This window comes from Ornithodoros turicata, chromosome 2, assembly GCF_037126465.1.
Source record: "Ornithodoros turicata isolate Travis chromosome 2, ASM3712646v1, whole genome shotgun sequence".
Taxonomy (NCBI): domain Eukaryota; kingdom Metazoa; phylum Arthropoda; class Arachnida; order Ixodida; family Argasidae; genus Ornithodoros; species Ornithodoros turicata.
In genome coordinates, this window is record NC_088202.1 from 126,309,613 (window position 1) to 126,333,097 (window position 23,485).

Here is a 23,485-nt window from a genome sequence, read left to right on the forward strand (position 1 = left end):
CGAAGGCTGAGCGTGACACACGGCACACAGACACATGGCAGCTCAAAGCACACATTAGAGCTGCCGTGTGTTGTTCCCTTCTGTGTTGCCCACGGTCAGGCTTTGTTCTTCACGCAATAGTATTTTCAGTTCTAGCCACGTACAACATATATAGGAACTGATCTATAACAGTTCCTCGAGTCCTGCGAAGTACGGACTAGCCTGCACAAGATTGCTTGCATTCTGTTTATATGTTCTATGATCTAGACTCTAGAGTGCCTTAATGTAGCTCATTAGCGCTTGTAGTGAATGTTGATAGTTATTTTTATTTTTTTTATTTTTTTCACAGCAGCAGTCATGCATCTTGTATATGTACCATGCTGGGCACAGGAGACTATTCAGTTGTGCACGTGTGCTCAAAAAGCTATTCTGAAGTTCGCGAAAGGACAATGTTACAAATAAATAAAAGTCAAAGTAAAAAAAGGTTAACGAAAAGCTGTGCGTGAAAGGAAGGCCGTTTAGGTCTTTTAGGTTATTCCTTCACTGCTGGGGCAAAATTGTGTGCCGTTCGTTGAAAGCTTGGCGGAATGTACAAGGCGTGTACGACACAAAGACGAGATTTCCGGCTGTGCTAAACACGGTGAAAATTGGTGAATAACAAAAGGCGAATAATGCATACTTTACATGCACATCATCGTTTAATGACACTGGAAAAACGATCCGAATATTTAAATTTCGCAGCTTTAGACTACATCTTACCTAAGTTCCCTTGTCTTGTACAAGGCAAACGATCATTTTCATATAACTGTGTACACATACACCATAACTGTTTCTACCCATGATTTTTTATCCGTTAAAACATGCGATGAAAATCCAATCTTTATATGATTTCACTTTTCTACAGTACCACATCTTTGACACAATGAAAACTATGCTCTGTTGCCCAGTAATGCGTCGGTCCCAGTATACCACTCACTCTCAGCTCAGCTCGGATAAGTACAGGCGTTTTACACTCCATTTCCTCTCAGTATGTTACCAAGGAGCCATGTTTGCGTTGAAATGAACGCATTATTTGCGTTGAAATTAATTTTTTTCTCTCTTGTTCCTCAAAACTGGCTTTCGATGGACATTACATGGATGGATGGATTACAACGCTGAGCGCCGGAGAAGAAATACACAAAATTTCGCGCGCGCACCATGAAGCGATTCCAAACTGTTCTTTCGGCGGTTGCCCATATGAACGAGAAACATTACTTACGGCGTATTCGAAATTCGCAAATCGTGAATCCCTAAAGCACGCTTCCTGTTGAGAAACTAATGGCCACGAGCTTACAGTGATTTTTCAGGTACTTCGGTCTTTGTTTTCAGACTTCAATAACTGCAGATCGACTGACGAGTGTGTTGTGAGCATTTGCTTCGTAACGCATTCTCAATAATAGGGTTACAAATTGGAGAAATGTCAAGGGAAATCATGTACGCACCTCCAAATAGGTTGAAAGGGTGCGGATAATCTTCAACTCGGTGGTGTAGCTTTTGTGCTGCTGCACGAAACGCCGACCCTGCAAGTAAAAGCACGATTGTTAGTCTCACTGATGAGGAGTATTTGAGGTATACCAAGTTTACTTTAGGTACATTTCTGAATACTTCCACTTTACTTCAAATTGCTTACGGTGTGCAGTATATAGTCGAAGTTCATTTCACTATTTGTTTCCCGTAAAGTGAGTAATTATCCAGGTGGGGAACCCAAATGATACAACGAACATAAGTTTTGAGACTGGAGAGGGGCCGCATTTGAAGAAGAAAATGCATAGTTGACAGGCCTGAAATGTTACAAGCCATAAAAACTAGATTTTGTTTTTGTTTTTTTGTTAAGGGAACAGTCTCAGGACGAGAGCAGTCGATATTTCGAACAGACTGTTCTCTTATGGGCACCTTCTTCAGCATTGACATGCATGGTATTGAAAGGGATAGGGGTCGTGGGTATATTATCGGGTCCACAGTGCGCGTGGATGGAAAAAAATCCGTTTCGCCAGGTTTTCTACTCTAGTTGTTGTTGTTGTCTTTTTCTTCTGCCGTAATTCGAAAGTTAGAAGATGGGAGCACTCATATGTGTTATATGTCATGATCATACTATTTCGCTATTTGGTGATGTTTCGTATTATTATACACGACGAGAACAGAAGGAAAGGACTGGAAGGCTCGCGTGCTTCTTTATCAAAACTTATCTTCTCTGCATGCCATCGTGGATAATTAAGCAAACAACAAAGCCACAGGAGAAAGACGGGAGGGAAAGGAAGCTTTCCGTAGTGCTTGATATGCTTCCAGAATTATTTTATTGAAAAAGCATGTGACGCGTTAGAAGGCAGTGGGGAATTGTGCACGGAAATGTACAGCCTCCACTGGCTTCTGTCTTTTTGCCTGAAAGCGTTGCTTCTTGATTCATAAGTACAGGGTGTGTGCAGAAAAACATGACCCGCATTTTTACATGTAACTCGTTGTCTACTTAGCCGAGGAACTTCCGGTGGCGCACGACGGCGTATTTATGCGTGCGAAAGCTACAAAAAGATCCTGGAAGCCATACTCAGTGTAAAAAAATAAACAGAGCGCGAAAACATGGGCTTCCATGCATTAGAATAGGGCGGTCATGACAGTGCATGGTAGTGCATTTCGGTCTCATGAGAGTTATGTGCAGGCACCGCTAGGGGTACTGCCGATGAGCATCCATGTGGGACATCGTTTCGATTTATGCACCGATAGCTCCCCTAGCGGTACTTGAACACAACTCTCCTACGAGAACCATGTTGCCCTTTCACATACACCCTGTTGTCCATCATGTTGCCCTATTCTGATGCACGGAAGCCGACGTTTTCGTTGCTCCGTTTATTTTTTAAGTTAGGTATGGTTTCCACAATTTTTCTACAGATTTCGCACGCATAAATGCTTGCGCCATCGTGCGCCACCGGAAGTTCGTTAGTTAGGGTGGCAACAAGCTATGTGCCTAAATGCGGGTCACGTTTTTCTGCATACACCCTGTATATGCAGAAGAATCCAGTTCACTAGGCAAACGGCCCAGTCGAGTTTTGGTATACCGGAAGAGGTGGGAGGATATGTTTATTAAAGCAAGGAAAGAGGAAGGGGTCCACGGTAATGGTGATGAAACATGATGAGCCAGTCGCCCTTTTGCTTTCAAGCGCGTGACATCACATTTCTAAAAGCATGGATCTGTTAACTTCCTGTATCGTTTCGTTTTCGTAGAGATCTTCCTATATACTGAAACTCACGAATATTTTGCAGAAGGACAGCTAGTAGCCTGTGTACGGTTAATGCAGGTAGATTAGCAGCAGGTCATCTCTTTCAGTTGATATTATTTAGTAAGAGGTAATATATCCCGTTTCAGAAGTGGTATTTGCAGAAAATACTTGCTGGAGACTTGCTAAAAATACGAGTTAAAAGATAATTACTAACCGAACGGTGAAATTTGGAGGGCTATAGAATTTACGATGCACTGGATGAGTAGAAAAAATAACTTTGCTTTGTAAATTGCTTTGGCTTTGTAAATGGCTTAAAAAACTTGGCTATATATACGCAATATGGCTTTACGCAATATGGCTTCGGCTTAAAAAAATTGGCTTTGTAAATTTGTAAATATAATGCTAAGCAGCCATATTGCGATTAAGCAACGCCCAATGTTTGAAAGACAGTAAAACCGAGATCGGTCAAAAATTTATTTGAACGTTGCAAGTTGCACAAACGGAGAATTAAAATGTTGTGGAGTTGCTGCTAATTAGTCTACTTATCCTTCTCCCTTTTGGCACGGAGTCAAATGATTACGCAGCTATGTACACCTGGGGTTCTACACATATTTACTTTAAACATGGAAGGGGTATTACATAAGAGTGTGCCGGGGGAGGGGTACGTGTGTAGGCAATGAATACAGTGCGGTACATCTCGCGTCACTCCATCTTGCGCATCAGATCGGAGGTCATGTCAGTTGCAGCAGCCCAACGGCGCGATCCTCATGACAGAATACCGAAAGAAGTGATCATACGTAATACCAGCATATCCCGAAATTACACGTGTAAATGTTTGTTTTTCATTCCGTGTTAGCGCTGCGAAGCAACTGTGGCTATGAGCGGCGTACAGATGTGGACAGATGGAGAGAGGACAGCAGGAAGGAGTGGGGGATTGGCGGACAGGGGGGGGAGGGATCAGTATGCGTCCTGAGCCGACTTCGGGGCGAACTATGCCGATACTCGGATTCGAACTCACCACGGGCTGCGCTGTCTGAGGTTTTCCCTGGGTTTTCCGAAGATTTTAAATGTAGCCGAAGTTATTGTTACATATGCTACAAATCAATCGAAGCAATTTCGTTGTGAAGCCGCGTTATATCACGGAAGTAAGTGAAGAGCCAAAAGTGACATTAAGCCAAAATGACCATTTCCTTGAGCTTGAGAAGGCAGACAAACACTACAAGGCCGACAAGACAGATTTAAAACCAGCGATGAAGCGTTACTACACCGTGTGCAACGGAGAGCAAGAGAACAAAAGTGAAGAGAACGAATACAGTTCGGCTTCTCGATGAAACTGAATTTGATGTATGTAACGTGAGTCTCGCAACGGCTAACAGGAGCATTGAAAAGTGAAGGAACAGGGGCGTTTTTGATCGAGGAAATATTGGAAAGGTGAAGCAACAGTCCTGTATATATATTAATAGATGGTAAAATATAATTGAAGTTTAACTGTCAATCAAAAAGTGGAATTGAGAAAACACATGGCCAGAAAAGATTTACAAGGTATTTCTAGCTGAGTAAGTTCATTTTGCCCTGTGTGAGCACAACTGATGTGTTACTCACACGCACTGCAGCGCGGGAAAAATATAATGGGATTCCAACAGCATTCTTGACAATTCACCTAGCTACAAAACAACAAAAGGTTTTGCCTGCGAAAAAAAAACGGGCTAACAGTTTTTGCAATGTATCATATGTTTACAGATCCCAGAAGTATTCGAATTTTTGTCCAAATCATTTGCTTGTTCCCAAAGTCTGTGATTGAGGCACCGAGCTGTCTGAATAATGTTACCATATTTAGTGCATGGGATAGAATAAACAGACAACTTTTTGCTGTTCGTGAATTTAGTTATTATAAATTATATTTAGTTAGTTATTATTAATTGTGTGGAGAATAGTTTACTCAAGGAGTGTTATCCCATGAAAAAATGGAAGAACGATAGGGCGTTGGAGATTTTTGTGGGGCAAACAGTTTTTCTTTCTTTTGTTCTGGGAGTGGGGGTGGGGGTGATGAGGTAGAATTTAAAGGACGTGAATGGTCAGTAGGTTGCATATATAGCTTGCTTTTTCCAAGCGGGAAATTTGGCAAGAAGCCTCTGATGAAGCTTTGTGTGTGCAAGATGTTGCGATAGCGGAAGAAAATATTAACGTAATGATAGCATAGTTAACAGATTTTGGGTGGCAACTAATTAGTGAAAGGAAGTGCTTTGCATTCGTGAGGCCATATTCCCAATAGAAATTCCGGTTTAAAAAGAAAGTTAATCGAAGAACCGTGGGGCACCATATGCGAGTTCTTCTGAAGTGAAAACCAGTTCTGGAAAGCTGCGTCGTGCATGATTCAGCAGTTCTGTTAAATTGTTTGGATGCGAAGCTAGAATAAGATTGTCATCAACATAGCAGCGTATAAGGATAGTAGCAGTGGAAGTGGCCGAAAAATAGGATATTGATCTAGCACTGAAAAGTAAATTTCGCTGAGGTTGGAAGCAATCGAAGAGCGTATACAAACACATTTGGATTGGTGAACAACTGGGCGTTGAATCTGACAATAGTGGACGACAGACAAAACAGGTATACTTGTATATGTGTGGAAAGCAATTATGTCGTTTTCGAGTCCTCATTATTATGTCCTTAATTATGTCCATTAGTTATGTCCTTTTCGCCGTCCTCAGCCTAGGTAAAAGACCAAATGTGCATCTTACAAGAGTGGTAGTGGCTAATGTCAGCTATAGGAGCTCTTCAGAAGTCGACAGACTGATAGAATGCGAGAAATTGATACATTTCACGAAATTTTTTCAATGCATCCGGAGATAATCTTTTGCCATGTCTTGTGCTCGGTAACAATTATCCGAAGAGGATGACCCTGTTTGCGATCTTTGATGACAAAATTGATGGTAAAAGAATCGAACGTTGTTTTTGAGATTATAATAGTGGTGGTAAACATTAAAGATGTGGTAACGCATCAATTCCAACACACAGCGTTTGATGAGGTTCAGGTTACTTGGGAACGGATTTAGGGCAGGTGATGTAGCAGATATGGCTCTTTCACTGAATGTCATCGCCGGTATAGGACGTAGAATTTCGAAGACTTATCGGTTTCAAGTGGGAGAACAAAATTAGCTACTAGGTTCCTTCCTTTGCCAGGGATGGGATTTGAGTAGGGATAGAGAAGTAGGGTTGAATGCAGCTTTAATTTTTCTAAACAGTACTGAGTAAGAGATTGACGAGTATTGCTTGTAGAAGGGGGCTGAATACGTAATTTTGTGTATGGCTGTCGCCACGTTTACTCATGTGGGACTGACGGTCAATGCAAATTAGGGGCACTGTTTGAAAATATTTTTTTCCGTACGGGGATGAAGAGATATGCTATATCGGCTCATCATCAAATTTCGTTTTTAACGAAATCTCCAGGCCATAAAACGGTACTTTTGTTAGCTAACTCTTCTGCATTAATTATTTTTATGTGTTATATTATGTGTTATAATTATTATATTTAATGTGTAGTACTACAGAAACCGAACAACACATTTATTTCACTAATGTGGAAGGTCGGGGTAGTCCGTATTCTGACATGATGGTATAATAGCAGCAAGACAAAGCAAGGACAGGAAGAATAGCACACAGGACGACTGCTGACTCTCGACTGAAAGATTTATTACGGCACAGAATCTTCAATACAAACAGACTAGAACAAAGAGAATAATAACATGTTACAGAAAAACACATTTATCGTATTCGATCTGTTAACCGTTCTTCGATGTAAGAAAAAAATTAAGGAAATATGTTTCCAGTGTGACTCGGAATAACACCACCGTAATACAAAAGATGCTTCCACACACCCGCTGTTATTCGCATGCAGTCTGTGTCACACATGAACGAAGCCCGACGCCAACGCTGATAGCCATGTCCATTAAATGCAAATGCAAATGGCGTATCGTTGTGATAACGATGCATCACACGCTTAGCATAGCTTAGAACTTCTTTATGTGTACGCGCTCGACTAGTTCCGCTATCTCTCAGGGGAAATCAATGGCCGTTACTGGTCCTCAAGGAAAAAAAGCATCTGTCTGAGACTTAGACGCGTACACTTTAGAAATAGAGTCCATTAAAATGTTTCGTTCGGCCTGCTGGTGATATGGAAGATGCACTATTCTTTCTGATAGGGAAATGTTTTTTTTTTAAATGTTTGTAACGTCGTGCTAGAGGGATTAAAAAGATTATTCAAAGTGGTACTTCGTGCTCAATGTGTGCTCGTCTTTAAGTGTGTCGTGTTAGCGGTGTTAGTATGCGTATATAAATAGGTGTAGGTGCGATATGTAAATGACTTCCTCGCCCGTTACGTTAACGGCAGTTTACCGGGAATAGATAACGATAAATCGCTATCTAAAGTATCCCTGAGTGCATACATATAGTGCAATGTTGCACCATGCCGCTACATCGCCATCACTTATTTCTTGTTGTTGCACCACGTATCAAGAAGTGATGCAGCATTTGCTAACGAGTAAGATGCATGGATGCACAGGTAGCAGGATATACGTAATGCACGAATGGATTGGGTAGGATTAGAAATATAGAATAAGAAAGATTGTGGCTCGACGAAAGGAACCGGCTATTATTCCAGTGCACGTGTAGTGCTAAAATGTGGTTAAATATCACACATCACCAGGGGTTGCTGGCGATGAGTGCAGTATGCACGAATGAACCTTCCCACAGAAACATGTCTGCTGAACAAATCACACATGTACATCATTTCGGTGCACATTTTCTTCTGTGTGCAAGGCCGGCACATTAAAGAGCAGCAAAGAATATGTATAAAAATTCAAGTCTGAAACTCAATCTCGAATCTATCTCAAAGTAAGCAGCAAGTGTGGCACCACCCTGTAAATGTACGGAAAGCAGAACTAATAAAAAAAAAACAATAATAATTCCAAGCAATAATAATTTCATACTGGAGGAACGCTCATCTCCTACTGCTAATCTGCAGTTAGAAACAGGCAATTAAAATGGCATTGGGAAAATGAACTGCGGTTGTAATTGTGATTGCAATTTATTTGACCTGGTGCCGGATAACAGCGGGATTAGAGCCACAAGTCAGTACACCTATGCAAAGCAGACACGAACATTACCAGTTGCAAACGGCAACAATAAAGCACAAGTAATGTGTGTAGATGTTTATACAAAATACATAATTTTTTAATAATTTTTTTTATCGCATGGTCTCCGTGGAACTGCTGTGCCCCGCGACCTTTTACAGTTGTGACTGTTGGCGGAGACCGCATCCAAAATGAATTTCTCAACATATTTGATTCAAAATATTTTATCCATTTTATTACTATGGATACGTTGTATGCTACTGAAGAACACCTTTAATTCTTTACTGACATTAATGCCGGATGTCAACATTAATCCCTGAAGCTTTCGCACAATCATAAAACCTACCTTCGCAGTAATTACTCATAATGATATTATAAAAGATATAGAAATGTACTCTGGCACCGCAGCTTATTTACGCTATATTCACAGGGCCAGAGAAAGTGAAAGTTTCAATTATATTTCTCTCTCTCTCTCTCTCTCTCTTTTCTAGAGCCATTGTAAAGCATCAGTGGAATGGACCAACCAGAAGCATCGCTGGCCGCGTGCCTACCGCAATCTTCAGGAACAGCAAAGGACAGCAAAGAAAAGTGGGAAGGAGGACAATGTGAAAATGAAATGGCCGCAAGATTCCGATCTGAACAATGCTTTCTCGTCGTTTTCTGCTTTCAGGCAATATTGGGGGAACTTTCCAAACCTAGTGCTGTCATTTTTGTCCAAACCGTTTTAGAGAGAAAGAGGGAAGCTGAAGGGAAACGCGTTGATGGATTTACAACGGCTTCAAACGCCCAATAATGATTTTGCGTAGGTGTCGCAGTTGCACAGTGAAGTCAGTGAAGTCGTTACACTGCAGTATTGGACGGTGTATGAACACCGGTGGTGAAGTCTGCCGCTAACGACAGTAAATATCAGTACTGATACAGGATACAGAAAGGATTGACTTCAACGAACGTGAGTAGAGTGAATGTTACGTGCCTGTTATCTACGAGAAACAATTGTTCGTTGGGTTAAGTGGGACAGTAGGAATTGTAATGGTGTGGAACACATGCCAGGATTATTTTTTTTCTTTTTCTTTTTCTACTCCATTGCTGCTTCTGCGTTACGCCCGACGTCATGGCTGCATACCTACAATACATGGACGTCATTCAGAATCCAATCAAATATTTAACAAAGCTGCACGCTAAATTTTACAAACACAATGTATTTTTCTGTGAGCGACAAACTGTACTGTCGCGATAAACAGTTTTGAGACTGACATCCTTTTGTTTCTTCACAGTTTGTTGCTAGATATTTTCGCAAAATGTTTCATTTTGTTGCAGAACAATGATGATTACACGTGTTTCCTTGGACTTAACGATCGTTATGAGAAGAAGACAATCATTTCAATGAACCACCCTCTTTTAAAGCAACCTGCTTCCTCTTATTTTTGAAACCGACTTCAGCTATACCTCTGTCGTCGTTATCACTTTCCTGCAAGCTGACAAAGAGATCGCTGGAATAATCTTTGCAGGCCATTTTTTAACATGGATGAATGGAACAGGGTTTCAGCGATTCTATTAATTTTCATGATCGGGAAAGGCTTTGTAATTAATTGCATCTGATCACACTTCATGACAATCGATCTAAAGTGAATGCAAATTGCAACTACGGCAACTGAGGCTCTAACTCTTGTTGAAACAAACATTTATGTAAGTCTCAAACCCGTTGGGCACGACTGTAGAATAAACCAATTTTGTACGCAGATTAATACAGAAACCTGAAGCTGGCGTAAGAGTTTCAATATGCGTGGTGCATTCCTCATATACTACAGTTAGAGAGCACGCCGAAATCGCATGAAAACGAATGTGTATTCAAGTAGTTCCAGCCACTTTTGAAGGCAAAGGAATATAAGATCAAAGTGCTGAATCGTCTACGCGAGGTGGTTCGGTGTTGTTGCGTAATGTTTTTGTGATTCAGTTATTCGTAGTTGCATTCCAGTTGTCCCTAGTACGGCTGAGTGAAGATGACAATGCTTTTTACACGTGCACCCATAGCTTTCACTAAATAATTAAAACATGCTTTACAAAGCAAATATTAAGTGCCAAACAGTGCTTGATATTGTGAAAATGCCAATAACAAAGTGGGCACGATAATTATTCTGAAGAATACTAAAAGTTTTTTTTGTTTCTTTTTCTAAATCAACAACACAGAAACAAGATTATTGTGTGGAAAGTTTTTCTAATGCATATGTTAATGCATGGCGGTAAATAATGTCACAAAAACGCCCACACGATGAATTACACAGAGAAAAATAATTACAGCAGAACACGACACAGGGAGATTGCGTTACCCTCATAGGTTTGTGTAATGTTTCCGAAATAGTGATGTTTATACACGAAAGGGAACCTTTAATTCGAGACTACCCATTAGCCAAAGCTGGAACAGCAGAAAAATGTTCACTAATGTAAAGAACTTATGACATATAGCTACAGTTCATTTACAGTTCAATTAGCCAGTCCCGAGTGGCTCGAGACTACCATCTCCATTTTTTCTTTTAAAATCAATCAATCAATTACACTAATTCAAGTTTACTAAGCTACAACTAGCTAACTAACTAACTCAATTACAGCTTGTACGGCGCAATTTAACATTTGTAGAACTGCTTGTGCACAGAAGAAACAGTGAGAAAGAGCAAGCGAAATATCCATTGCGGACTACGCTTAACATTAATGCTAAAACGCTCCGCAATTATAAAATACGTTCACCTTTATCCGTACAGCACATTATTTACAGTGTTTGCTGCGAAAAACAAGTATGCAATCGCCGTAGCCTTAGGCTAATACTTCTGAATTCCATTCAGATTTCATTCTATTCCGATGCTCTACTAAAATAGTGAGTTTTATGCAGAATCAGAACGCATGAGACTTACTGCTCCAGCGGTCTTGTCTGTGGCTGGATCTCGTAAGAAAAATATGATGCTTTAGCCCAAAAAGCGCGAGACTAAAATCATTTCTGGTAATCTGTAGTAATGATGAACTCGTCCATGAAGTTACATAAACATGAAAGAGTACGCGACAACTAAACCTTTCAAACAGTTCATCGCACTAAAAGCTCAGGCATGCGAAGAACAAACTGACTCCTTGTTCACTTAAGATGCGGCGGCGCCGTAAACAACTTTCTGTCTGGAGCGGCAAAACGCCGCAAATGCGCGTGGACAGACCCGGATTATTTATCTTGCCCATATGAATGCTAACAGGCGGAAAACAGCAGATGAAAATTGCGTCCAGAACACGAATGTTCCTCACCCAATTACTCCTAAACGTCAAACAAACAGACGTCGATCTGGCGTGTGTCCCAATGCCGCCATCGTCTTGTTTTCTTTGAGAGCATTCGCGGGCCCGGGGGGGAGCTATTTATTCGTTAGTCACAGCCAAGGTTCCCTAAGTTGGAGTGGCTATAATCTTCGTGTACTGAGGACGATTTCACAATTTTCTTCAAGCCTATACACCGAAATTGTATTATACTAACTCGTCAACATGGTCATTTATGTCAGAACCTCAGAAAATATAGTAGGCGTGTGAGCCAATATCCATGGGTCATAACTAGGGTTCTGAGTTTTAGGAGTTTTCATTTTGGAAAATTCGGAGGGTGTTTATCAGAGTTTTCAACTATTCGGAAATTCGGAGTTTCCCGGAGGATTAAAAAGTCTGAAAAATAAACGGCGCCAATTTCGGAGTATTGCGGAGCAGAGACAATGCAAGGAAAGATGAGCAAAACTGACTGAGACCACACGATGTAACGCACGGATGTTTTAATCATAATTCGACAAGTTACCCGTCAAAAAGAACTCGTTACGATTTAAGTTACCGTGTGAAAAATGTAACTAAGTTAGTAACGAAGTTCTTCAGCCTGAAATGTAAATCGCAGTTACGGAGTTACTTACAAAAAAGAACGAGTTACTTCCAAGTTACTTCGGACACAAAATAGCAATACACAGGTGCAGCGCGCGTGAGCAGTTGAGTTAGACCCGAGGAGGAGTGCAACATACTTAGATTTTTTTCGTTTTATGTGCCACAATTCGAACGCTTTGCATCTTACTCCCTGTGGGCGCACAATGGTTCAGCTTCATTTCAATGGCAGCGTTCTTACTCCCTGAATGGAATACTGTTATTGATTGTATATCACGTTTTATGGCATAAAATGACATAAAAGAACTGGAGAGAAAGCAAGAAAATATGTGGACGTGAGTGAAAAGCGAATTAAAAGTAACTTGGAATTTAGCTTAGGTTACTTTGGCAAAGTCACCCGAAAAAGGAACGGGTTCCTCTGAAAGTAACCACGGCGCAAAAGTACCGAGTTAAGTTACAAGTTACCAGAAAAAGGAACTTAGTTACAGTAACGCGTTACCTCGAACTCTGGTTTTAATACCCAGAGCTATTGAAGTACAAACATGTATTTGCACAAATTGTGAATGGTGTCCAGTCTCAAAATGAGTAGCAGTTGTGACGAATACAGAACTGTTCTGTGCCAAACTAGCCCAGTACCCGGGGTCAAGTAGAGTCACTAGGGTCGAGGATACATAGAACAGATGGGAAAAGTGTGTGTAGTATCCTCCTTTTGGGCCATTCATGCGGCCAGCGACCCTGAAGGAGGCTACCACTTATGACCTTTTCTTGTTGTGAATCAGTTGTGAATCAGTTTGAAGTCGAAAACTAGATGTGGAAGAAGGGGGACAAAGGAAGAAAGAAACAGGAAAAACCTTAAGGCCGCCCCGTGGGCGTTGGAAAAATCGGAGTTTATCGGATAAATCCGATGTTTTGCAAAAACATCGGAGGGAGTTTATCGGAGTCTATCGGATAAATCCGAAAAGTCGGAAGCCTAGTCATAACAACGTCATAACATACTAAAGGAGTGTTAATAAGTGTGTTAATAGTGATTACAAGAAATATTTATTCAAATGTATTATTCAGTTTTTTAGTAGGTAATATTAGTGAAAATAGTTATTAATGGCAATAATAACAGAAAGCAGTGCGGTGACGAGTGAAGATGAACTTCTAAAAAAGAAGGAAAGGGAATCAACTTTCTTCGGAAGAGACTGTAAAAGTTCATAAAAGTGAACCCCCAAATTTTCGTGAAATGGTGCTTAAAGGAGTTTCGTGTGAAAATTACATATAGCGACACAGCTAGAGAAACTGGACACATTTCTATTTCGAGTGGTATCTGATGATAGCGTAAAGTAGGATTGCACTGATAAAACGATTGTTTCATTCAGATTATGAACGCTAGCGCTACATTAAAACTAAGAAATATGATCCATGTCTTATCTAAGGCGACCTACAGATGGAATTAGTAAATGTTCACAATACTGCTTCTCTTTCAAGAATGACGCGATCTTATCGAATCAATAAAGCTTCCCTCTGTTGAGAAGTACGATTGTCAAAGTAGTATTAGTATAAAATAAATGACTACTCAGATAATAAAATAACGGGTATGACAGATATAACAGATATTTCAAATTGTTCGTTATCATTATTATTCGTGTTATTCTTAGTCATGCATTTTCTACAGGGCTGCGTGAATACCGGACATATAGGATACTGATATGATGAAGGGTCAGTCACCCACGCTAATAACAAATCGCCCTTCATTTTTGAATAACGTGCCACTACATACTTTTCAGGGACGAAGGTGGGGAAACACACAAAAAAGAGAAGGTTATCTAGCATACAACTGCGATCGAACTTATATTCGGTTTGCAATATGGTTTGAACGTCTATGACTCGCCTTCATTTGATATCGTCGGAAAAATGGTGAAAGTATGTCACAACTTTCACCATGTCCAACTGTGTATTATTTTACCCTCTTGGTGAAAAATGGTGACACCAACAGTACTAAAACATGCTTGAATAAAGCGGCAACACCAACAACTACACCAGAAACCAGACTTGGAGCTTCATTAGACATATGTGGTATCATGTACCATGTTTACAAAAATGCCCAGGTACGCTTACTGAAATACGCTTAATTGCAACAATTTTTTATCCTTCCGTCGAGATCAAGATGCACCAAGCGGGCCCGTATTACTCACAAACGTACTGTACCACAGAACTGGTAGGGAAACAAATGTAGGGTTTCGATATCACACTTTTTTCGCTACAGTTCCGACGCCTCATTGACTATTTTCTGCTCCATTACAGGCCGTGCTAATGATGTTTTTATCTTACAAAGGGCACATTCAGTTTCCTAACTGTCGCAACCAAGTGCCTGTTTGTTTGTCTCCACTTTACTCAGTGGCTACTAGTCTATTCCCATCTGGTTAACTCGACCATATACTGCAACTTATCACTCCTTTCCCTCGCAGGTGAGTGCACGATTAACATGATTCTTAACATTCCCATAAATATATTCGTAACGTTGTACATAGAACATTTCGTGCAAGTGGAAGTACTGATACACCATTACACCGGATAATGTACGGCAAAAAGACGATAGAATTTACATGAAATAGGAAGAGGGGTCGCAAAACAAACGTGTTCCGTTCTGCCACGACTAACCCTCTACGCTCCAGTAACCGGGAAAACATTCAATTAGAGCACCACTTGCAATGGGGCTCTGAAGCAGGTCGTACATGTGTAGCGATGGCAAAACAGTTCATATGCGAAGGATATCGCATAAAAACACCTGTGACTGTGACGTGGCATTAATTCACCTTAAGCGGGACATGCCGCTGGTAGCGCAGGCGAGACAAATAGGTTATGCTTCAGTGCTCCACACTGTATCACCAAGTATTGCATATAACGTAATCAAATTATAGGGCAATGAAACGCACAAGTGCGACCAACCACAGCAGCGGGAGGTTATATCGAGAACCCTGGCTATAACATGTGGAGAAGTTGTTTGTCTCTGTTTTCTATACAGCAAGCTCTAATTGCAAAAATGTAACGTTTTCTGGCTTTGTGCCAAGTACATTGTACGCCAAAATCAAGTAGGGTTTGCAGATTGCCGAATTGTGAGAGAGTTCTCCTTAGTATTGCTATGGTTAATGATACCTTTGTTGATGAAACGACTTCAACCACCGGGAAGCGGGATTACTCATCAGCAAGTACCAGAAGATACTTTCCATTCGGAAATGGGGCTGCAAAGTCCATGGCAAGGTTTCCCAAGGTACATCAGGCAGCGGAGTTTGCTTTAGAGGATCGCGTGTTGGTTCGTGTGTGGTAGTTTGGCATGCAATGCAATTACGCACTGCCTTTTCTACAAGAGTATCCATGTTGAGAAACCACTCAGACTCGCGGATAAGTTGTTGGGTCGTCAGCATGCCCACGTGTCCCTTGTGGGCAAACTGAACTGCACGTTCTTGAAGGCTCGAAGGGAGCAGCAACCTTGTGTCTCAGACCTTGTGGCGTCACAGCCAGCTCCGTCTCAGAGGCTTGTAGGGTTTGACGTTCGTCTTATTCCAGAGATCATGAAATCAAGTCGTGGAATGAAAATTTCGACCAAAAGAGAAAAAAAGGGGGAAGAGAGGGAGAGACAAAGACGAGCGGCGAAAGCGATGAAAAACCTCAGCCATATACGCTGCAAAATTCAGTCACATTTCGTCATGCACTCCTTACGAGTTGAATAGAAACTCCTGAGTTTTATTACGTGTAAAACCGCCTTTTATGCCATCTACTCTGAGTGGTATGCCTGTGTTCTGTGTGAGTGCTTCATTTGCCTGAGAACACCGAAGAACTTTATGCAGCAAAAGTTATGTTGGGTGCAGTTAAGCGTGACCAGGTCATCGTATTCGAGTTTCTGCAGATTTTTGTTCGCCATTCCACATTATTAAATTTGTGATATCCCCAAACTGCATGACCTGGTAACGCTAAACTTCTCCCAACATAACTTTTGCTGCGTACAGTTCTTTCAGGGCGGTATAGACTTTTCATGTAGAGGGAGGATTGCTTGGGACTATTATTAAAGCGGTAGCTGCATAGGGCCATAACCACGGTGTAGCCACAAGGCCACGGGAGCTGGTAACCTACAGGGCCAACCACCGCGCACAGGTTACCAGCTCCCGTGGCCTATACAGGGAGAGGGACCACGATGATGGCACTCCACGTCGAGACTATGAGGTGTGGAGATGGGTTCGAATCCGAGCGCTGGATGCGCTTCTGGGTGTTTTCCCTGGTCCGGACAGGTCCCTGTGAAGTCGGCCCACGACACACCGTCCCCCTGCGATAGTCGTGACGTTGCCCGCCTGCGCGTGGCCGACGAGCAGTTCCACCACCCACCACCACCGTGTAGGTTCGTCCGTGGCTTTATTCAGCGTGACACGTGACAGCGTTCACGTGACAGTGCCACCACCACGTGATCTCCAGACTGGGCACGCTGCAATTGTGTACCCACCCAGTAGCAATGGAAAAGAAAAAAATCACAATTTCACGAAGCGTTAAAATGTTTTCAGTAGAAAGTTAACAGCACTTCCCAAAATGTTTTGCGAAAGGTTTACCGCTAACCATGGCCCTAACGATGGTGCTAACGATGGCCTGAACGCGTTTAGAAGGATGCCCAAAGATGAGGCCATTTTTATTTTATTTTACGGAAACGAGCTCCAAAGCTTACACGCAACTCGAGATAACTTTTCCTCTAACGTATTTTTTCTCTTTTTTTTCGCAGTACACATCCAATAAACATTTCGTTCAACATTCATTCGTACAATACAGATGCTATGGAGAACAAAATGTCGAGCTAGCGACAGGACGAAAGGATAGTAGTAGTACGCAGCTTGCATGTGACACACAATCAGCTGTATCTCGATTCACGTGCGAGGCCAACGGCTTCCGCCGCATCCAGCGCACAACGGCAACTCCGATGGCACGTGTTTTATTGCATTGTCACCAAGTTTCCGTTTTCCATCTGCGACACACACCGTGGGTAGATACGTATACGCGGCGCGACAAACGCTTCCCGAATACGTAATACGCTCATTTTTCACCTCCGCGGCCGGTGTACCTTTTATTTTGGCACGTTTGTATGTGTACGACGTCTAAAGGGTCGCCTCACCTCATTAGCGAGAACCATTCCTCGTCAAGGGAAGAAAGACTGCGGTTGGGAAACGGTTCTTTTTCGCACAGTTATCTTCGGCATTTGCTTCTATCGCTTTAACTGTTCCCGCATGTTAATCAGCCGAGCTGTTTGTTTTTGCCTTGTAGCAGGTGGACGGTGTCAGCCATCGTAAAGGTCATTCTAGATCGGCCGTATATACCGACGTCCCTTCACTGACAATAGAAGTTCGTAGAAGCAAATTCCGTATGTGGAGTGAGCGCATAGTTGGGTTGATACATTGTGTTAGTGCGCCCGACAGGAATACAGAGTACTTAGTTCGTGAACTTACGCGGCCGATTAGAAAGAGATAAAACGGTTCACATCGTCACACTCCACGGGTCTTCGAGAGTGGTAAAAGAGACGCAAAAGAACAGCTGTGCACAAGCTGGAATCTTGCTGCGTGATCGACCTATGGGGGGCGACACCGTCACCTTTCTAGTGTGGATAACACGCCGGCCGATGTTCGGAGTTGATGGTTCTTTTCCGTAATTCTTGCGTATATTTACCGGAAGATCACGTGTGCCGCGATGGTATGATACTGTTCGGTTTCCCAATGCTGCACCTACTGCACTGAACGGGGAAAATAAACGTGTAAAAGCAGACGACGCGAGGAAGCTACCCACACTACCGTAGTTCATCGTTTCTCCGCAGCGCGCCGACACCCTTCGATCTGGGAGCGAATAAGGAATGGTTGTTGCGTACGCACGAACTTACCATGCGGAAGGTTTACCCTGAGTCTGCTGCTACAAGATATCATCGCGGACAAATGTTCCGATAGGGGTCTCAAACATACAAGTGACGATACAAAATAGCAACGTGTGAACACCATGAAGGGCGCAATGCTGGGAATGAAAGAACGCTAACCTTTATCACCACACTCTATCTGCGAATGCTTGCCGCACAATTTGCATTTTGACACGTGCCCTGCATTCACATATAAACTAAAGCTTCCGCCACATCTGTCTCGCAACACAAGTTAGCAGAAAACGGAAGTAATAGTCAACGCATAGCCGTAATACAACACGGACACGAACGACGACAACATCTTTCCCATCTGCTTCGACCTCATGACAGGCAGTGTTGCACGCAACCCTACAACCCTATGCTACCCACGCAAAACAAAACGAAACGCCACAGCCATTTCCTCTGCCAACGCGTTGAAAAACAGCGCTCGTTCAAGCGAGACACCCAATGACGGTACATTTTTCCAAGAACTGAGCCGAAACGTCTCCAATTTCGTTGGACCGAAAGACGCTTGGTCTAGCGGCAGGCCGTCCGAAAGAAGTTCTCCAGAAGCACGGATGAGAACGTGTGCATCGGGAATGGTGGAGTGCTGCTGTCAGGAAAGCAGCTGCGAACCTTCATCGAGAGATCAAATGGCGGCGGCGACGAACGACGAGTTCTGCACATCTTCAACTTGTCGACTTCCCGCTGAGGGCCCCTGGTTCCCGCCCCGAACGCTAGTGTGGTAACAACCAGTGCTCCTATAAGGGGCCCGTGCAGGCAGAGAAACGGGAGGCCTAATAGTCTGTGGCTGTGCTTAAGCACCCTCTCATAAACACCAGAAAGAATGTTCCAAAGGAGCATCATTATGCTGAGAAAAACGACGTCGATCTGTTGATAATATGTGAGCAGCCTATATGCTTGTGTTATGCAGCCATGCACGCTATCCGCTGATTACGTTGGTCGTTTTCGTTCGGAGGTGATCATGGCGAAGCATGATGGTCGATCTTTACGGCGAAATATTGAATACCTCAATGTACCCGGAGGCGAATGGCCTTTTCTCTCTGTTTTTTTTTTCTCTTCGTGTTTCTATGTCGAGTGTTACCCAAGGTAACCTAGCGGATTTGTAACGAAGATAAAATGTATCAAAATAGTGTTTGGGAGGTAAACTATGCGTTGTAGGATGGATTATGCGCTAATAATTTATCGAATATTGACTTATTCCAGTTTCGTGTGGGAAAATCGCCAAAATAAAAGATACCGCTGCCCCGTTAACGTTTACAACGCCCTATACGGCCTGCATACAGATCATGCCCATTGTGTACGCGAGCTTACGTAGTTTCTGATAGTAACGTAAACTTGACAATGACAATGGCAGACGATCACAGTAACTTAAAAAGAGGTGCACCTGTATCATCTACGCAACGTTCATTTGCGGCTAGAGAATTTGGTTGGAGCCGCGTAATAAATATTCCCATAAAAGCAAAGAAGCAAAACAACTGGAAAAACCAGCCGCAAAACGTCCAGCGTAACTGCAGGACAGCCTTTTTCCAAATTCCGCGTACCAAGAAAGTAAGTACAAATAAAATTTAAAAGAGAAGATTTTAAAAAAACTCGTGTTGTACCGCATCTTAGCTGGCTGGCTGCCCGTTCGCGCGACACCTGACCGGTGTTGTATAGTTGTGACATCATCCAATTAGTGGGCCTGAAATTTCCGTCTCAGATCTTCGCTGTCGCGTATCAGCTCCGTTGTGACTTCGCAGCGCCGCTGGCACGTGCTCAGGCTACTGAGCACTTCGTGAACGAGAGCAAAGCGGCCATTTTCCCACAGCCCCTCTAGGCTTCTGCCATCGCTCCAGTTGTGTTTAATGGCATCAAAGCTATCTAATCGTGCAGATGGCGCCCATATAAGACCCGCTGGTTCAATAGCTCGCTATCATTATTGCTTCGCAAAGCGCTGCGCCGAGGCCACTCAGTGCTGCAACCAAAGTCGTGTCACCCCTTTCATTTCTCCTCCTCAGACCGATAAACGTTGGAAGCGACCAAAATGGTCGGGTTACTGTTAATGGACGTTTGAATGGACGTTTGACACAACGTGCAGGTGACAGTCGTTCGGTCAATCAAAGTTTGAGTGCACGCTTTTGCGAGTTGTGTGAGTTGTAACATAATTCTATATACGGAGAAAGGTAAGACTTAATGTGCCGTTTCTGCTATACTGGTCGAACTGCCAATGGATCAGGTTTCCTGGGAATGGTATGTACGTATTGACGATGTTGTATTGACGGTGGTACTTGGGCGATACGGTTGGTGTAAGAGGTTAGCAAAAAGAGCAGAGATTTGAAATGAAAAGAAAAAGAAATATATACAGTATTTTATTTTCAGCTCTGAGGTACCATCACATGACATTCGTAAACCAGCAACTTCGTATATACCTCTTCAACATGTAGCATCGCATCCCTCTGCCAACAGCTGGGTGGCAACAATAGCGGTTTTTGGAGGTAGCAAGTAAACGACATGCGTACTGTTTTCGACTGAACGTGCATTCGTGCCCGTTCCATACAGTTGGCAAAATGCATTTTAATTGTCGACCCATGTTAATGCAGATCACGCCTCAATGTTTCAAAGCGATAGCTTTCAAGGGCCAATCACGTGTAGGTCCGTCCGTGGCTTTATATGACCACGTGACAGTACGTGACCGCCAGGCTGTGTTTGTGGTACAGATCCCGACAAAAGTTTACGGAACACCAGAGCGACGTATTTCTTTATCTCAGCGACACCCTAGCGGCGAACGGGAGTGGACACACTTACTGAAAGGTGCGTCGCGTACCCGGTCACCTGGTTGTAAGTCTATGCTCCTGTTTGCAGCAACCGTGTCGCTCAGATGGCTATATACACCACTCCAGTGTTCCGTAAACTTTTGTCGGGACCTGTACGCTGAAATTATACAAACACCACAGGAATGGACGGTCAAAACGCTCGACAGCTCTGGCTTTGGGAAGGGTGCAGATCAGGAAAATGGCGAAGAGATGGCGAACTCCAATTGACCCCGTATCACAGCTTGAGGCCGCATGCAACCACCACAGTAAGAATGAAAAAAAAAACAATTTCATAGTCGAAGGCTTTCAATAAAAAAGTAATAACGTCGCCGTAAACGGTCGTCGGGGCAGTATATTTTGCGGTGCTGTTTCCGGGACGATTTTTCCCTAAAATAACGTCGCAAACACAATTTCGCGAAAAATTTTCTGCTAAGAACAACAACAACAAATAGATCATGATTATGGCCTGGGGTGATTCACCGCTGGAGAGCAGTACACTACCCCATTACACGCGAAACATGAGGTGTGAGATATGAAAATGTAGTTATGTGCAAGTAGAACACTTCAACTCTCCTGCGCTGGCTGCGCAGCGCTATACGTCACACAAAAGGAAGATTCTTTCTTCCGCTAACAATAGCTCTATATAGCTGCCGTATTTGAACGCCTTTTGGCATTAAGCCCATAAGACGCAGCCGTTTCCCTTTTTCCATGTATTGGAAAAATACCTGCAAGATACACTTCGAACTTAAAAGCTGCAGAGCATGTCCGCCATGAAACTAAGGAGAAGGTAGCTATTGCAATTTGTTAATTATGTCCTCTATATGCCCTCCTCACTCTTTTTCTCAATTCGTATTTGCCAAATGACAGGCAATGTTCAGTGAAATGAAAAACTTGGTTGGTTTTCCTCCCTTTTTATCTACATGATTGAATCTGCTCAGATACGCGACCAGCACGGTAAAAATTGGTTCCGTGCTTTGTGGTGAACGAAGCCACCATTGACCAGAAACATCCACTTCATTTCTAAGACAGAACAACCTGCACGGAAGTTGGAACACGTCTCTCTATACATGATAGTTGACCTAAACCGCATCCCACTGGCAGGGAGACATTTTTTGTAATATAGAAATGGGGCATTCGACACGGTTCACGACTAAACTAACATTCGCATTCAACATTAAAGTTCGTATATGGCTTTAGAGTTAGTTGAATTTATTTCACGATTTGTCCGAGAAATTATTCGCTGCAAGATGGTTGGCGCGAGCGCATATTTTGGCACGTATACGAGGGGTCAGCCGCACACCGATGTGTCATGTGTGGGTCTCCCATCCTCACACATGCGGCCTGAGACGCTTCATGTTGATGTTATATGCGAGTGAATGTTGAGCATTGTACGTTTCGTACGATTTGCGTGGACGACAACATAGGGTAAGTTTACTACTCTGCTTCCTTTCTTATTTCGAGATTTTTCTTACTCGGATTTCTTCTGCAATCTCCGGGAGAGCCAGAAAGATCACTATAAAAACAACTGAGGCGTTCGTTCTAAGACAGTAACGTCTTAAGTGGAGTTTTACGAAACGACGCTGTCACATGGGCAGTCATAAATTCATTTGGACGGACGAGGTGATTGCAAAAAAAGAAAGAGAGAGAGAGAAAAGGAAGAGAAGGTGCTAAAAGGAAAGGGACAATAGTTGTATCAGATTAGGATCTCTGAAATAATAGCGAGTTTTAGTGAACCCTTTTTCCTGAAACGGTTTGCGAGCGGTTTGGTGGATGACCAATGAGGGGGTGAAGTGGCCCAGAACGTAATGACCTGATTGGGTCGTGGCAAAACCGTTCGCGAACGGTTTGAGTGAAAACGATTCACTAGGTCCCCCTATTATCTACTATCCTGACAATTGCTTGTGGTGCATTTCTAAATCGAAACGCGCCTCGTTGAAAAGATTTTAAAAGAACTACCCAGTGATGCAAAAGGAGAGCAGTTTACTAAACAGCACGCTATGGACTCTCTGGACTCTACGCTATGGACGTACTCTTTTGTATCAGTGGTTCTAGGTTGTGCCGTCTCTGCAGCATATTGTTATTCGTTTCTTAGTTCATTTCTGTATTCCTCCACACGTCTTCCTGACCAGAAAGCATAATCCCGTCAAATGAGGCACCTAGAGCTGAATTTTCCATCGATAGCGAAATCGTTATCCTGACATAAGACGCTTGATCTCTGAATATGTATATATTAAGCGAGCTACTCCAGGATGACATATCGATCACAAAAACGTCAATCCCAGAATTGGAACATGGCGCCAGCGCTCATTGGCTTTTTCACAACTTATTTGAATCCCATCATTTATTACTTGTCAGAGAATCTAATGTTTGTGCCGTCCCTACGTGAAGCTTTCCTCGGCCATATGTACCGCTGCATTTCAAGTTATTTTTGCTCCTTAATGACACACACATGGTTAAGCTCCACGGTACCACCAACCAATCATGCTTCCGAACCTTGACACGAGTTGGATTCCTTTACATTCGGTA

The 23,485-nt window shown here is 42.8% G+C and overlaps 1 protein-coding gene across 2 annotated transcripts in view; it reads right to left on the bottom strand.

The window, feature by feature from the left end:
* Positions 1-23,485, bottom strand: part of LOC135386070 (homeobox protein abdominal-A homolog) — a 35,401-nt gene that overhangs the window by 3,974 nt on the left and 7,942 nt on the right. For both annotated transcript variants that reach the window (XM_064615791.1, XM_064615790.1), the window contains exon 2: positions 1,461-1,538. In XM_064615791.1, the coding sequence (XP_064471861.1) occupies positions 1,461-1,538 (78 nt within the window). The remainder of the gene's footprint in view (positions 1-1,460; positions 1,539-23,485) is intronic.